The sequence below is a fragment of the Drosophila miranda genome, chromosome 3 (assembly GCF_003369915.1).
Source record: "Drosophila miranda strain MSH22 chromosome 3, D.miranda_PacBio2.1, whole genome shotgun sequence".
Taxonomy (NCBI): domain Eukaryota; kingdom Metazoa; phylum Arthropoda; class Insecta; order Diptera; family Drosophilidae; genus Drosophila; species Drosophila miranda.
In genome coordinates this window covers 11,806,921-11,822,574 of record NC_046676.1, presented here as the reverse complement: position 1 = coordinate 11,822,574, position 15,654 = coordinate 11,806,921, and the positions used below count along the sequence as shown (strand labels likewise).

Sequence of the window (15,654 nt, the reverse complement as noted above, 5' to 3'; positions counted from 1 at the left end):
TATTATGCACGAAAAAACCCTTTGAGCAGCAACTTTTCATAAGGGTTAGCCCCTTTGCCGGTGCCTCTCTTCCGTTACTCCCCTGTACTTGGCACCTTTGAAGGGCTTCACTTTATCCAAAAAAAAAAAAAAAACGAGCGGGACCGCTGTGAGCCACACTAAGGGCCGCGACTCTACTTTTATACCCGGGACTCGGTCATTATATTATATTTATTTATACGTAACCGCCCGAATTCGTATGGGATCCGAAGACAGGCCCTCTCTCTGTCTTTTTAGTATCGCTTTTCAGAAAAGAGACGAATGGGGAACTCCGGGTGTTCTCTCCGCGATCTCTCTCAATATTACTAGTAGAGACAGAGATGAACCAGGACTGCTAGTAATGTTCATATGTTAATTCTTGCACTTCGTTTATCCACTACATCGGTTTCTCTCTTCTCACACTAACACCAGCTAGTAAATCTCGCTCCTCAACCAGACGGCGCACATTGCACGAGGAAGAGCGTGTGAGAGAGAGACATGGGAATAGAGAGAAAGAGAAAGACTAAGTGCGTGGAAGGGCTACCGTAGCTCCGGCAAAATAGATGTGTTCACTCTGGGCTCCGGGAGAATGTTGTCAACACTATTCTAACAGCTCTTCCTCTTAAAGTCCTTTAGATCTATGCGCTCAACGGGACGGACAGACAAACGGACAAACAGTGAAGGCTTTTGATGCTGATCAAGAATATATCTACTTAATGGCATTGTTAACGCTTTCTGCTGGGTGTTAGATACATCCACATCCACCAGAAAACTAAGACATCTTCGAGTACGGGGTATACGGGGCACAAGCAAATTTTTGGGCAATTCAATTTGGTGTCAGCGCCCGAACTCCAGCCCCAGCCCTCGTCGAGAGTGGTGCTGTTTCATTATTTATGTTATTTTTTTTTATTAATTTCTTGCATTAAATTTCGCAACAATGAATCGCTTTGTGCCATGGTGCTATGAGGGGTGTTCGATGTCATCAAGGTGTTTGCCTCGGTTGACACCTCATCAGGGTTGCCTCCCCGCACCGCTCTGGGGGCAGGCCCGACCTCCGCCTCAGATTCCCGGGTCTGTTGGGTATTTCCGCAAACATGTTTGCATGTTTTGCCACATAGAATTTATAGTTAATTTTCAATTTTGTTGAACAAGCAGCGCAGACACCGACACTCGCATAGATTTGAATGAATGGATTCCATTTTCCAGCCATCCCAGGTGGACACTGAGGGCATCATGCCTGATGGGGGTAGGGTGATGGGTGTAGCCACCCCGTGTCAAAGGCAAACTTTGCAGACAACAAAAGCTCATCGCAGACTGTACCACTAGGGGTGGTGGTAATTGTGTTGATGGTTTCGGGGGCAGGCATGAGATGCAGCAAAGTTTTTGCTCTCAATTCTAATTGCCAGTCAAGCCGCCGCAGTCGCCGCACAGCCCCTTTTGTAGGTGTCAGGGCTACGCCCATGTGGCTTTTGATTCTGTGTGGTTGGGCGTCTGAAAAAAAAAACCAAAGGAAGACAACCAAATAAAAATAAGAGAGAACAAACTGGCAACGAAACTAATCTGCAAGTGAACCCGAACATGACACGCACACAGATGCGCTGATGCACACACACACATATTCACAGATACTCACACATGAGCATACATAGAAAAGCAATTTGTTTGCGGCTCTCACTATTGTTGCATGATTATTGTTTGTTTGGATGCGTCTCTGCGCTACGCGACTCCGAGTCCCAGCGCCTGTTCCCCCCATCTTTGTCGCACTTTTTTGCAGCAGCCTCTCTTGCTCTGCCTGCCTTACTTTCTCCCTGTCTCCGTCTCTGTATCTGTGTGTCCTTGCGGTGTATTTAACCTGTCTGCTTGTTGGATTACGAGAACCAACCCACGGACAGGCGGGTGAACGGGCGACCCGGATGTATGGGGAGACAAACAAAACAGGCAACAAAAACATGTATCTATTCATATGCCACTTTGTGTCGTCTCTCGGGTGGGTAGGGAGGCCAGAAGGGTAGTGTGTGTTGTGTGTTGTGTGTTGTGGAGGGTGCCGGTCTGGTAATGCAATACGCATGCAGCGATACCACAGAGCTCAAGCCCAGACCAGCCGTAAACCCCACCGTTTGGGGTTCCACTGCGTTAGACAGACATTTTAACGCTTATTTTACTTTTGGCTACCCACACACCAACAAACACTCACAAACACTCACACAGAAACACTCACGCCGCAATTTTCCCACTTATTTGCCTTTACGCTCAGCTCAATTGCATTTCACGTGGTAGCAGAGTGCACTTTAATGCCGTCAAGGAGAATGTGAATCTAAAACAGCAAGAGGACTATTTGGGTCGTGACTGAGGATCTGCGGAGAGGATTTGCGATGCAAGTCGAGAAAGTCCTGGAAGACATCGCACAGAAAGTAGAGCCAAAAACCTGAAATCATAAGAGAACAACGGGTTATACCCGTGCGTGTATGTGGGCATCGAGAGAGCCGCGCTTACTCACCCGCAATGATGTAAAAAAGGGGGATTACCACAACCAGCAGTTTTCCCTGCAGATAGCAATAGTAGTTCACGGTTTTGTAGAGCAGAGTGTAGATAAATACGATAGCCGCCACCACCCAGGGCAGGAACAGCCAATGATTAGCCTTTGAGGAAGAGCCACGACCTTCAGTCCCGATTGGAGATAGTATTAATCTTGTAGTTCTCACCTTCAGGGAGCCCACGACGAGGAGCACTCCGCCGATCGCCTGCAGCAGGCAGACGTAATACCACACAGAGATCTCCCAGGACTCGCGGGGCTGCTCCCAGGTGGGGAACAGCAACAGGATGACAATGGAGACGGTCAACGAGAGGCCCGCGATGGCAATGCGTACGAGCATTCCTTGCATTTCATATGGGCGCATTTTCTCCATCTGAACACCACGAACAATCCGCAATAACTGAACAAAACTTGGGTTCCAGTCGCCGCAGAAGAGCAGCTGTTCACTTCCCATTCAGCCCCCACCTCCCAGAGCTGGGAACTCTTATCTTTCCAGAGAAATATTATATACTGGTTTTACTTTTCATTGATTGCTTGCGTAGCGCGGACCCCTGATAAGCTAGTTTTATATATTTTATAAACTGAAGAAGTGACTATGTCCCATAACGCGTAGCCGACGTCATAACTGCGAAAGCGGAGGGCTCTCAATAATGGAAAAATGATCTGAAAGACAGCCATGGAAGTTACACCTTTTACTAGTTACACTTTGCGTCCAATGGCCAGCGGCTCTCGCCCTTTTTCATCGAATCATTTGATGTGCAAAAACTTTAACTTTGCGAATGTGGAGAGCGGTGGCTCCAAGGGGTTTTCCCCATCTTAAGTAGCTAAAGCATTTCGCGTAAATTAGCCGAGTGTAGACTTCATTAAGTTGGGCCAGTAAATTAAGTGCTAATGTCGAAAGTTTTGACCGACAAAGTGCGCAATGAAATGTTGCTGCTGGTGGTGTTGGCACCACTCTAGCGCCGGAAACAGCCAGGGGCAAGTACAGCCACGGCAAAAGCAGCAGCAGCAGCATCAACCGCAACAACAACAGGATGAGCAGGAGGATGAGAAGGATGAGGATGAGAAGAGCAAAAGTGGAAAGGACGCTAAATTGATGATGTAGAGCGAAAACGAACGAAAATTGCACTCACTTTCCTTGGGAGCCGCAGAAATACGACCAGTACCAGTACTAGTACCAGAACCAGTCCCAAGACCAGTACCAGCCCTAACCCCTCCCTGAGGGCATCTGCCACCCCCTATTTAGCCTCTCGCTCTCACGCTCGCCCTCCATCTCCCTGCCACACAGTCTGCAAAATTTTTAATGCTTTAATCTTGATGCTAATAAATCTTGAAGTTCTCTGGCACTTTTACATTACTTTCAGGGGAAAAAGGGTTTTCCTGGAAGGGAAGGCGGTGTGGGAGTCAAGGGGCAAATACAATTAGACAGCTGCACGCTTAACGTTCTTAGTTTAAGCCAATTTGAATGCACTTTGCCCAGGCACCCAAAACCGGCAACAGAAACTCAGAAACTCGCAACAAATGGCCCAAAGAGCACAGCCGGCCCTCACTCCCATTCCCTCGAGGTAATTGCTGCTGACACTTGAAGCCAGTGCGAGTCCTCTCAGTGCTCCAGTGTCAGTTTTTGGTGGCGACATCTTCCCTAATCGAATTTCGAGCGTTTCGGTGCGTGTTCCCTGGCCATTGATTAGCCCGGCCCTGGCCTCGTCCCGGCCTGTGTGCGGAGTTCCTGTGTATCAATCAGCCCCTGGCTGGGAAAGGGGCAACATAATTTCCCCCTCCCCAAGCTTGGCAAAGTTGGCTCTCAACTTGGCCACAATGTCATCAGCAGTTGACACTTGCGGTGGCTGTGGTCGGAGGAGGCGTCTCTGGGTCTCTGTGACAAACAACTGTCAGAATGGCGTGTGACAAATTTTTGTTATTAGAAGAAGGCAAAGCCCAGGCGCCTCCACCCTCTGTGGGTTTTATTAACTTGAAATTTATGGCCAGCCATTAGGCAAGACAAATTAATCAAAAGTGAGAGAACGAGCGGGGGGTGGGAGCGTTGTGCATTTTACTTTTTATTTCCCTGTACATAAATTTGTATTTAAAAATGAGTTAGAAACGGAGGTTACGTTACAAAGGCGCCTGGAGACGCGGTCCGTGCTCAATTTCACGCCATCTCATCTCCCCCCTCCCACCTCCCATCTTCCACCTGCCAAATGCCAAATGGATCCCATTTCTCTCTTCGCGTCTGAGACTACTCCTCTTATTATGTAAGAATTTGTCATTTCCTCAAGCACGGGCCCGGGTCTGAAAATGCAATTTAACTGTTCTGTTTCAGTGGGGGAAAGGAATTTTAATGTTCTCGTTTTTAATGGGGGGAACATTAAAGCGCCAGAAAGTAAAACAAACTTGAGGGTTCCTCCGATCCCGATCCCGTCTCCTTCTCCTCACACTAGATGGGGATCTAGAAAACCTCCTCCTCCGCTCCGACCGAGCTGTTGTCCAGTCGGAAAAGCAGCAGCATATGTTGTCCAGGGGGGGTTCCTTTTGCCTTCCGAGGGGTTGAGCGAAGCTTTATGCTCTGGCTTTGGCTGGGCACACACCAAAGGCACACCAAAGGCAACAAAAAAAAGTGCAAAAATATGTTGCACATAAATTTGTATTAAGTTTGGCCCGCTGTCACTTTTTCTTCTTCGGCCGCCTGTAAGCAATGCGGGCAGACAGCATAACGACATAATCATAAATTTAAATATGCAACCCGGAGTTCGCTCAGAGTGTTTTCCCCATCCGTACTTTACATCTTTGCCAAAAAAAAAAAACAACAAAAAAAGAAAAGAAGCGGAAAATGGCAGGGAGCGAGGGAAAACCTTGGCAGTGACAGTTTCACTTTGCCTGGCATAAGGAATTTCCCTGCCCATCGCCATCGCCATCGTCGGCACCGTCGCAGTCGCCGTCGCCGTCGCCTGTTTGCCAGCCACACATGTTGGCCCGGCTTTATGCGTCTTAAATGAAGTTGTTTTCTGACTGTCGAGATGGAAACTGGCAGTGGAATGGGAATGGGAGCTAGAATGGCACTTGGGTCTGGAGGTGGGTGTGGTTGCTATGCTGGATCTTTATTAGCTAAGGCTGGACGTAAATCGGAAGAGCTGAAACTCCTGGGGAGAGCATTAGAAACTTAGGAAGCTTTATCTGAGCTAAATACTACTTTTGCTGATTTAAACTGAAGGACAGCGCAGATAAGTGACGATTTAGGTAAAGACTATCAAAACTAAATGGGGAAAATCGAAAAAAAGAACCTAATAGAAGTAAAATCCGAAGAAATTATATTGAATTGATCTCATAGCTGGAAGCAGTCTCAAACATCAGTGTGAGTCGATCTTATGAAACAAATAAATAAATAAACCTGAACTTAGTCAGAAGTTCAGCTGTAGCTTAGAACTGAAGGTAAAACTAAGCCAGAAACTTAGAAAAAAGATTGATTTACGTAATACCTACATCTAATGGCGAGCTCCAACTAATCTGAACTCTATAGACCTGCAAATGATTTCAATCAGCATCTAAATAGAGGAAATGGGAATCCCATAACTTATGGCACCTTTGTCCTCCATTACGGCAGATTCCCAGTTCAATCAAGTAATTTCAAGCGATTTGCAACACCAAAAAAGAGTGCAAGAAAAATGGCCCCAAAAGTTGGGGGACGAAGTTCAACACCTGGGCGCATCCATTTCCCCCTAACCCACTCTTAGCAGGCCCCCAACAAAATTTGACAGAAACATTTGCGAGTAATCCAAGAGTGAAAGACACGAATGAAAGAAAGAGGTTTAGAGGGAAAGATAAAGAGAGAGAGAGAGAGAGAGGTCTGGAGACGGAAACGACAAATAAAATGTTTCGCAAAACAAACTATGGGGCAACAATGGATTTGGGGACAACTAAGGAGAAGTAAAGGAGGAGATGCAGGCTAAGCCTGGGTCGGAGGACAAGAGGCATCCCCAAAGGAGAGGCATTAGTTTATTAGAGGGTGTCCCTGTGTGTGTCTGTGTGTGTTCGAAGCTTTAATACCCGAAACCAAAAAAATAAATAGTGAGAAGAGAAGGAGAATCAGTCTTCGCACTATGGGATAAAAATCATCTCTGGAGAACAAAAAGATGTAGAAATAAATTGCGATAAAACCAAAAACCACATACATTTCGTATAAAATTCAAAATTTGTAATGGGTATCTTAATTTTTTAGATAAATGCCATACTTTTGAACCACTGTACACATAATTTGGTCTGGGGTGACAAGGGAAATTCGTGGTATTTTGTGTGTGCTTAAAAATACGAGAGAAATCTATTTAAATGGTGAAAAGTTTCGGACCCCTTGTACGACATGGAAGGTGCTTCCGGAATCCGGATCAAGGATATACGCAAATAATGTCTGTAAACAATTTTTATTGCTTTCTGGTTGAGGGGCTTGTGCCTGTCCCTGGCCATGTCCGGGGGTTTTGCTTACAAAAGTAAAAGTTGTTGATAGAAATCACAGAACATAAACAGAGAGATACAACAAGAGTGGGTGTGAGAGATAGATAGATACGTATCTGTGAGCACTCAATAACATAAATTGCAAAATGTGACAAAGGGTTGCGCCCCAGTCCCCAGTCTCAGCGCATCTCCCAGTCCCCACCCCCTCTTGAGTGGGTCAGCAGCCCTAGGAAAACGAGAATAAATAACAAAAGGAAAAACGGAGACAACTCCTTCAGGACAGAAGAAACCCCCCGAACTTCTGTCGATGACATCAGCAAACAGTCGAAGAAATTGAAAAAAAAACCAATCCAGAGCAAGCCACATGCATGTCCCAGTCCCTGCCACAAAGGGAGCCAAAAGACAGCCAGCCGAACGCAGCCAAGTGATTCGCATCAAAAGTTAAGACTTTAAACTTTAAGCTGCCAAATTGGCAGAAACCCAGAGCCCAGCAAAACCTGGATGCTCCGGAGGATGTGGAGGTGGATGTGGATGCGGGTACACACAACGTCCTGGAGTCCTAGGCTAGACAACTCTTGGCGGAGGAGGAAATTGCTTGCTTTTCATAACTAAAACTTGGGGAAATTATGAAATTCATACAGGAAGACAATTTTCTTCAACATCTAATTCGGTTGCAGCTCCAGCCAGGAGTCCGTCCGTGCAACATTGCAGCCAGTAGCAGTAGCAGCAGCAGCAGCAGCAGCAGCAGCATGAAATTTGTTTGCGGTCTTAGCCATAAGTTTGTCCGTCGACAGGCAACTTGTGGCGGCTCCTGGTTGGCTCCTGGTTTCTGCCTGCTGCCTGCTGCCTGGCTGCTCTTTGCTAGCTTTTGACTTCTGACAGCAGTAGCTAACCTCCCAGAACCTCCTGCCACTTCAGAGATTTCCCTCGTTTAAGCCCTTCGCGAACTGCTCCATTTGTAAATCTTTGGAGCCCTGGCACCGAACACACTTCGGAGAAGCCCTTGCAGGAGCACCCAGGAGACAAGAGGCAGGATAAATCGGGGAGTATATACATTTATTCCCATTCAATTTATACTCTATAAGGATGGCTCTCCACTAGCAGCCAAGGACGAGTCGGGTCGAAGGAAGGACAACCAAAGTTCGTTGTGAGTTTTGCTGCTTGTTTTGCGGCAGTTTTGACGGAAATCCTTTACCGCTGTCCTCTGCCCCCTCCTCCCCCTCCAGCAAGTCTTACCAATTCGGTTGGCTTTATTTAAGTTACAATTTGCCAACAACTGATAGGTAGCCAACCGCCAGTTGGCCAAGCACTGACGTCTTGACTTTCATTAAGATTCTGCATATTTGGCAAGGTCTCAGCTCCAGGCTTCAGGGTTCAGTTTCAGTTTCGGACTCGGAGTCGGAGTCGGTTCTCTCTGGGTGTATTTGCAGATTGCTTCTGACAGCGGGGAAAACAGACGGTCGGTCCGACAGACAGGCCGACAGGCAGGCAACAGGTTTAATTCATTCTTTTTCTTCTCTTTCCGGCAGAACTCGCAACTTGCAGCAATGAGAACAAGCAGGAAAGGAGCTGGAAATCTAAAAATTACATAAGGGATCAGGGGATTTTTCGATAGCACGGCCTCTGTGCGAGAGATTGTCGCACGCCAACAGCAGAAGTACTTGTAGCAGCCACAGCAAGAGCAACAGCAACAATGCTGCTCCATCGCTAGATTCATTTGTTATGGTAGTCAGCTCAAGGATGCTCCTCCTGCTCCTGCTCCTGCTCCAGGACCAGGACGTACTTCTGCTCCTGGCCACGTTTGTGTTTAGCTGCCGTCCGATTCCCAATGCAATAACTTAAAAAACACGAAGACAGGCTGACAGCTCAGTTCCACCAGTGAGGCCAGGCCCCCCAACTCCTCAGTGCCCTGCCCCAGCCCCAGCCTCAGCTTCAGATTCAGCTCTGTCTCTAGATTTGGCTTCAACTGCGGCTCCAACAATTGGCCTGGCCAGCGCCTTTGGGCTCAGAAGCGCCGCCATGACGAGCATAATTTAACAAGGCCGACATGGCCGCCACTGCCACAGAAGACCAACAAAAGACGAGTAACAGGCCAAATGGCCAAAGGCAGTGGACTCGGCGTAGGGACACGGCACAGGTGGTTATGAAAGAGGAAGCAATCATATTTTTTCCATTCCTATTGACAGCGTAATCAGCGCCAGGGCACACAGAGAGAATTGTAATAAAAATCCAAATGCAATTTATTGTTCAGCAGAAACTGGTTATTCATTACTTTATCGCTGCGAGGAGTTCACTATGGAACGGCAGCTGCGAACACGAGGTCCTTGCACTGGACTGTCGCTAAACCTGGCACTTTGTGGTCTTCCACTTGTGTGGGAGATAAGTTAGCAGTGAATCCTGGCTACCATCGATGCAAATGAGAATACTCTGATATTTTACTTGAACTTTTGTTTCAGGCAAAGACAAACAATCAAGAGGGGGAAGCTGCGCACAGTGTCAACAATTGTATTTGGACGGGATCAATAAACACCTCCAAGCAAATAACACGAATAATAATGGAATCCCTAAGCATGGCACACAAATTATTCATATATATTATGGGACTATCCACGACAGACAAATCCAAAGTTTTCTCATTTCGCGGGGCATGTAAAAGTATGCTACAGAAATCGAGAAAACGGATGCAAGCAGTGCTGCCACACCAAAATAAATCATTTATTGCGGTTTAATTTCCTCAAAATTTTGTTGAAAGTCGGGGAATAGATTTTTGATTATCAGCTTTAAGAATTATTATCCAGCAAAATCCATTAAAAACTCATATATCCGTGTAATATCAATTAAACTTTTGAACCAATTTAGGGGAGCACAAATTGTGAACAAGGCTGAATAATAAATGCCAAACAATAACAAAATGCACTTTGAAAACCAAATCATGTTAGAGCCCTACTGGTCGCAGCTGCTGGAAAAAGCCTAAAACAAAAATTTCACTTGCGGAATATTTTAAAAATACTCGTATAATGTTGCCCAGCGGCAAATTGAAAATTAAACGAAAAACTTTAAAATAACTATACAAAAAATAAAAGGAAAATGAAAAAGAAAAAGAAAGAAGGAGAAGCAGGAAAGATGGAGAGATGTGAAGAGCTGGGGAGGAGTGTGCCTAACTAAAGTTACAAAAAATGTTTGGAAGACCCCTCCATGGCACCAGAGCTGACCCAAAAATGGTAGGCACAGGCGGCACTGGCGCAAGTGTTGCCAACTTAATAAAATGAAGCTCAAACATGAAAAGTTGACCAGGCCAAGAGTGCCAGCACCAGGAGGAGCAGCAGCAGTACAAACACCAGCAAAATGCGGCAAATGCATGTAAAAAGTTTTGCCAAAAAATACATTTCCTTCTTTGTTTTTTGGCTTGTTTTTTTCGCTGTCACCAGGTTCTCGCTTTCCCTCCTATATAAATATATATATATAATACAGATATATGTACACATGTACATAGGCCAACTCATATTTTACAGTTGCTGCCTCCATTCTCTTTTTGTGTGTGTGCTAGCTAGTGCCACAAGTCTCTGTGGAGTGCCTAAATTGAATATCATCAAGGCTCAAATTAATGTCTTCAACAGCCAAAAACTTTGCCACTTGGACCATGGACCCAGCGACCACAAGGAATTGGTGGCGGCGGGGCTCTCACCCGAGAAGTTTCCACATTTTTTGCGCTTTTCTTTTGCTTTTCCTGCCTTCTCTGTTCCTATTGCTGCTGCTGCTGTCCGCACATTTTTGTTATTCCCAAGTTTTTGGTTGAGCTCTGACGCTGATGCTGACGCTCCAAAGCTGCTGGATGTTGCCTGCCCCTACTGCTGCTTCCCGGAAAGTTTTATGCGCCTCAAATTGAAATATTTCCATAGGGCTTTGAATACCCTCACAAGAAGCGGGTTAACCGAAAAGTTGGGCTATCATCGATGGTAGAAAAGGTAATTCAAAATCAACTAAGATTTGCTCAGGTATGAATAGGGCTACAGTTTTTTTTTGTGACAGGGTATCTATCCAATACTTAGAATTGATCCCAAAAGGATGCAGCATAAATGTTCGCACGAGTCAGAGTTTTCACATCGAATTCATGATTGGATATCAAAGCTGTCATGAATGATAGGGATGGGCTTGAAGGATTAATTTCTCTAGCAGGCGTACGAGTATCTATGAGTATCTTTCTAACCCATTAGTTAAGATACATTATAATCCCATAAGCCAAGCTTCTCCTCCCTCTGGGGATCCCACCTTAGCCAAGATTCCCTCCCCCTTGTTCCCCTTGCATTGGGGTATGCCGCACTCATCCTCCATTAGCCAGATTCCCTGCCACCATTCCTGCCTAATTGCACGCATTGCCACCGCCATCAACTTGGTCAGTGATTCCCAGCTCCCAGCTCCCAGTCCCCTTGGATTTGGTGGGGCACGCGTCGATGCGTAAACCGCGCAATATGTTATGCATCCCCTGGGCGGACCGAAGAAACCAAAACTAAAACCAATACCTGGGGTGGCCGTCCACATCCCTCCGCCAGGATGGAGGAAGACCTCTCTAGCCGGGGAGTGTGCGTGTGTGTTATTAATCCCAGGCAATCTATTAAAAATGTAAAATGCATGAGGCTACGAGACAATTGCAGTAGAGACTCCGTTCGATGTGTATGCGCTGGGGAAATGTCTGACTGTCTGGCCCACCGCACGTAACCACCGAACGGGGCGGAGCAGTGCCCGCAATATACGTAGTCCCCGTCTACGGTTATGTCTCTCCCTGATGCGTGCCTGCTTTGTGGCAAGTCAAACTGTGCAACGTCTCCTGCTGCTGCATTATTTACGCGACGGTTCTTGTTTATTGATGTCTGTCTTTCTCCGTCGCCGTATCCGTGTCCGTCTCCTTCCCCTTCTGGATAGTCTCGTGCCTCGTCTCCGCTGCAGCTTGGTCTTGCTTCGCTGGGCAAAGCTCACCCTCTGGCTCACCTGCCTCGTGGCGCGCTTTGTGGCTTTCTTTGGGATCCTGCCCCAGACGCCGCTCCCCGTCATACACCAAAATACTTACATATTCATGAGGGTTGCGGCAACAAAGTAGCCCCAAAAAAGAAAGGAACGAAAGAAATGGAAAGAATGGAAGGTAAAGGTAAAGACTGAGCGAAACGAAGGAAAAGCCAAAAAGGAAATGTCTTCGTATGTATTGCCAAATAAAAATTGCGGTTCAAGTTCGTTGAATCCACCTCCTGCGTTGAATCCATCCTACTACTCGATTCTCTTGTTACCCTCCACTGATGCAGCCACTCTGGGGAATTGTGCTCCTTCCTGCCTTCGTGCCTTGCTGCCTTGCCGCCTTGCTGATGATTCTCTGCTGTTTTGTTGCCGGCGTCGATCCGTGTACATATTTGCCAATTGCGATGCAGCAATCTGCTGCTTAAATATGCCGATTTAATTGAGTTTAATTGTGTGGATGATAACTTGGGGGAAATATTTGAAAAATTCCCCTCAACCGGGGCGAGTCGCTCTGGCCCTTTGGGGCCATGAAAATCGATGGCAAATAACAGGCTTTACCGTCTCCAAATTCTAGTCTTTGTCGGAACACAAAAGAAACCAAAAAGAGCTTATTAAAATTTATATATTTAAATAGCATTTACCGCTAACCCACCCACAGCAATTCTACAGCTGGGGGGTCTTGTCATCCAATCCTCGAATCCTTCGCAATTTGTTGTGTACCCCAAGGCGGCATAGATGAAAGTTTTCCCGATTGCTTGCCCGCACTTTGGCACACACTTTGGCCGCAGCTCAGGGGCTGGAATTGACAAAAGGGGTAGTTGGCACACACACAGAAACACAATGGGAGGTGGAGGTGGAGGTGGAGGGATACCCACACTCACACTTCCCGCTAGACAGAAAAAACAATTTCACGGTTATTCCTGGCAAATATGAAAAGTAAAATGTAATAGCCCCAACCACTTGCAAACATGACAACAACTTCAACTCGAACTTCAACTACGACAGGAACAGGGGCAGGAGCAGCAACAGTGGCAAGGACAAGCCGAGCAACCCCCCCGGGCGGCCACAGAAAGGCAGGACAGCAGCAGCATCGTCGTAGCCTGTCAAGCGGAAACGGAAGTCAGACACTTACATATGCGCGCGTAACTTTACGCCCATCGTCGTCGATGAGTTGTTGCTGCTGATTTGCTATTTCGCTTCTCTCTTTCAGAGCGGATACCCTGCCAAAGAAGAGCTATGATCAACATTACACTGTGCTGATACTCCAAGCAGATAAACGAGAGGATTTCGTCCTATTCAGATATCGAATGAAATCGAAGAATTGGATCATAAATTAACAAAACTTGGGACTTTCAAGTGTATAATTAAATGAATATCAGGGACAAACTGTACAGGTATTGAAAATCTACACCTTAAAAAGCCTTAAGGAAAGAGTGTTTCAATGCCATTGAGTTTTACATGCCTTACATTCTTTTGCCAAGGGAAGGGTATTCTCCAAAACTTATTTTCCCAGAGATATTTTTTCGATTTCGTACAGACGGACTAGCCGGGGGCATATTTCAACAGTTGCCAGTTATGTTGTTGCTGTCATAATATTGGCATGCATATATCATTCTGACGGTCTATAAAAATTTCCGCACTGAACCAGAGCAGGCAGAGCGGGCAGGGCGGGCCAAGCGGGGCCACAAGCCAAGGGTTGGTTCTGTTCTTCCTGTTGTCGTCGCACTGTTGCACTTGTCATAGATACGCCATATCGAGAGGGTTGGGTTTCGGGCCTGGGCTGGGCTTGGGGTAAGTGGGGGTCTGCCTGTTCCATTCTCGCTATTCGAAATGTAATAAGCCTCGATGGACTATCGCTTATTTTGATCCTAAGTGGTTGATAATAAATTGTTGGTGCAAAATGTGAACATTTCTGTGACAACCTTTCGGGGGAGGGAGTGGAAAGAAAAAGATTTCACAAAATGGTGTTGTTGCGGGGGTGCGTTGCTATGTATGGGAAGTGGAAGTCATCCCTTTTATGTCTCACATCAGGATTAGAGAGCCCAAAAGTTGGCCGAATCTCGATCGGAGTGACTGAATCACGCTTTTTATTGGGCACGTTCCATACACTCGTACACGGAGACACCTCGAAAGCTGCCTCAGTCGCGCATTTACCTGCAACTCCCAGTGGCAACATTTTTATTAATATTTAATGCGAGTTTTGCAAACTTTCCGCCCCTGCCCCCACGGTACTGTGACCCCCCCTTGCGTTACATCAACCCTCATAAAGCGGAACTTTTCGCACAACTGACAACTCAATTCGGCATTACTCCGAAGGTCTGGGAACCCCAAAATCCCCACTCCTTCCACCGCGTTGCACGTGCCAAATATTTTGGCCAATCTCTCAAACAGAACAGTGAGGGTTCTCCTCTCCCGCTCTTCCTTAAATGCAAAGTTGCGGACTCCATTAGATGTCACTCCTCTTTGTCTCTGGCTTTGCCTCCGACTCTGACTCTGGCTGAGCTTCAGTTTGTTCTCTTCTTCTGGGGCGCCTTCATTGCTGTGTAATGAAAAATTTTCCATCATTCGCTATGGCCCCGCCTTCGTCCATCCCTGTCCTGCTGGGCCAGACCAGACTTCGGGGGAGTCTGATACTGGGTTGTGGCTCTGCGAATTACTAAACATAAATCATAAATATTTTAAAGTTTCAAATTACCAGTGGCAAAAACAATCAATGCATGTAAGCCACCCTCTGTCCCCATAGATCCCACCCCTCATTCCCCGCTTCCGAGCCCTGAGGCCTTTTTCAGGCGTTCCCCAAACGCTGTCACACAGCTGTCAACATTTGTCGGAGAGGTCCAGGGGACGGCACGCAATCAGCGCTAATCTAATGAGTGTCGGTGTGTTGCGTGTGGCATGGAAGTGGAATAGCCATATTGTTCAGCCGTTCAGTTGTTGGGGCCAGGCTTGGATCCTGAGGCGCCTCAGAGTTTCCCAAAGAAATGACAGAGTGCGTTCTCCTTTTCCTCATCGTCTCCGTGCAAGTTATGAATATTGCAGAATGCCGAAACGACATCTTGTAACTTCTCAAGTATGTAACGGGACTTTTATGAGCAGTTACCGTTGGCAACGGTGGCAGGCAGGCAGGCAGAAGTCTGTCCCAGTCAGCCATCATATAAAAATAATTATTTGCCAGGGCATTCATTACCCATGACAGTTCCACGCAGATCCCAGAGTGCCAGAGTGTCCTCGATCCACGCCACCCGCCTCTGCAGTCAGGCTACGGCGAATATTAAAAATGCAATTTCTACCTCCAAAAAAAGAGGAGAGCAAAAGGAATGGAGGGTGGAGTGGAGTGGAGTGGAGTGGAGAAAGTGCGTGCTGCCATTCTCCATTCACGGACACCGCAATACGCATTTGCAAATTGCATTGCCGACTGAGGACTGTGCCAAGACCTGGCACCGGATCCGCACCCGAACGCACAGACGCAAAAACCCAACCACTGCCAATCCAGAACCCACTCTTGAGTTGCAATTTCGTTTTACGTCTCATCATTGTGGGACTTGGACATGAGCATCAAATTAAATGCTCGCAATGCAATAAACATTAATAAAAATAAGAATTAAGGTAGGTGCTCGCTCTTTCCACTTCCACTTCCACTCCCCCTCCGC

General features: G+C 46.7%; 1 protein-coding gene across 1 annotated transcript; it reads right to left on the bottom strand.

The window, feature by feature from the left end:
• Positions 1-943: 943 nt before the first annotated feature.
• On the bottom strand, positions 944-2,959 carry LOC108158282. Its single transcript, XM_017290520.2, has 4 exons — positions 2,721-2,959; positions 2,516-2,657; positions 1,652-2,443; positions 944-1,509 (listed from the first exon to the last, which is right to left on the bottom strand). Exons 1-3 carry the CDS (start codon positions 2,922-2,924, stop codon positions 2,316-2,318), a joined length of 474 nt encoding a protein of 157 aa, XP_017146009.1. The 5' UTR covers positions 2,925-2,959; the 3' UTR covers positions 944-1,509; positions 1,652-2,315.
• Between the last annotated feature and the right edge of the window lie 12,695 nt (positions 2,960-15,654).

Excerpts from the sequence above, each read along its gene's own strand:
- LOC108158282 (XM_017290520.2), bottom strand. The coding sequence starts at position 2,924 with ATGGAGAAAATGCGCCCATATGAAATGCAAGGAATGCTCGTACGCATT. Across the intron at positions 2,658-2,720 it reads TCGTCGTGGGCTCCCTGAAG|GCTAATCATTGGCTGTTCCT; the intron begins GTGAGAACTACA and ends TCTTCCTCAAAG. Across the intron at positions 2,444-2,515 it reads CCTTTTTTACATCATTGCGG|GTTTTTGGCTCTACTTTCTG; the intron begins GTGAGTAAGCGC and ends TTATGATTTCAG.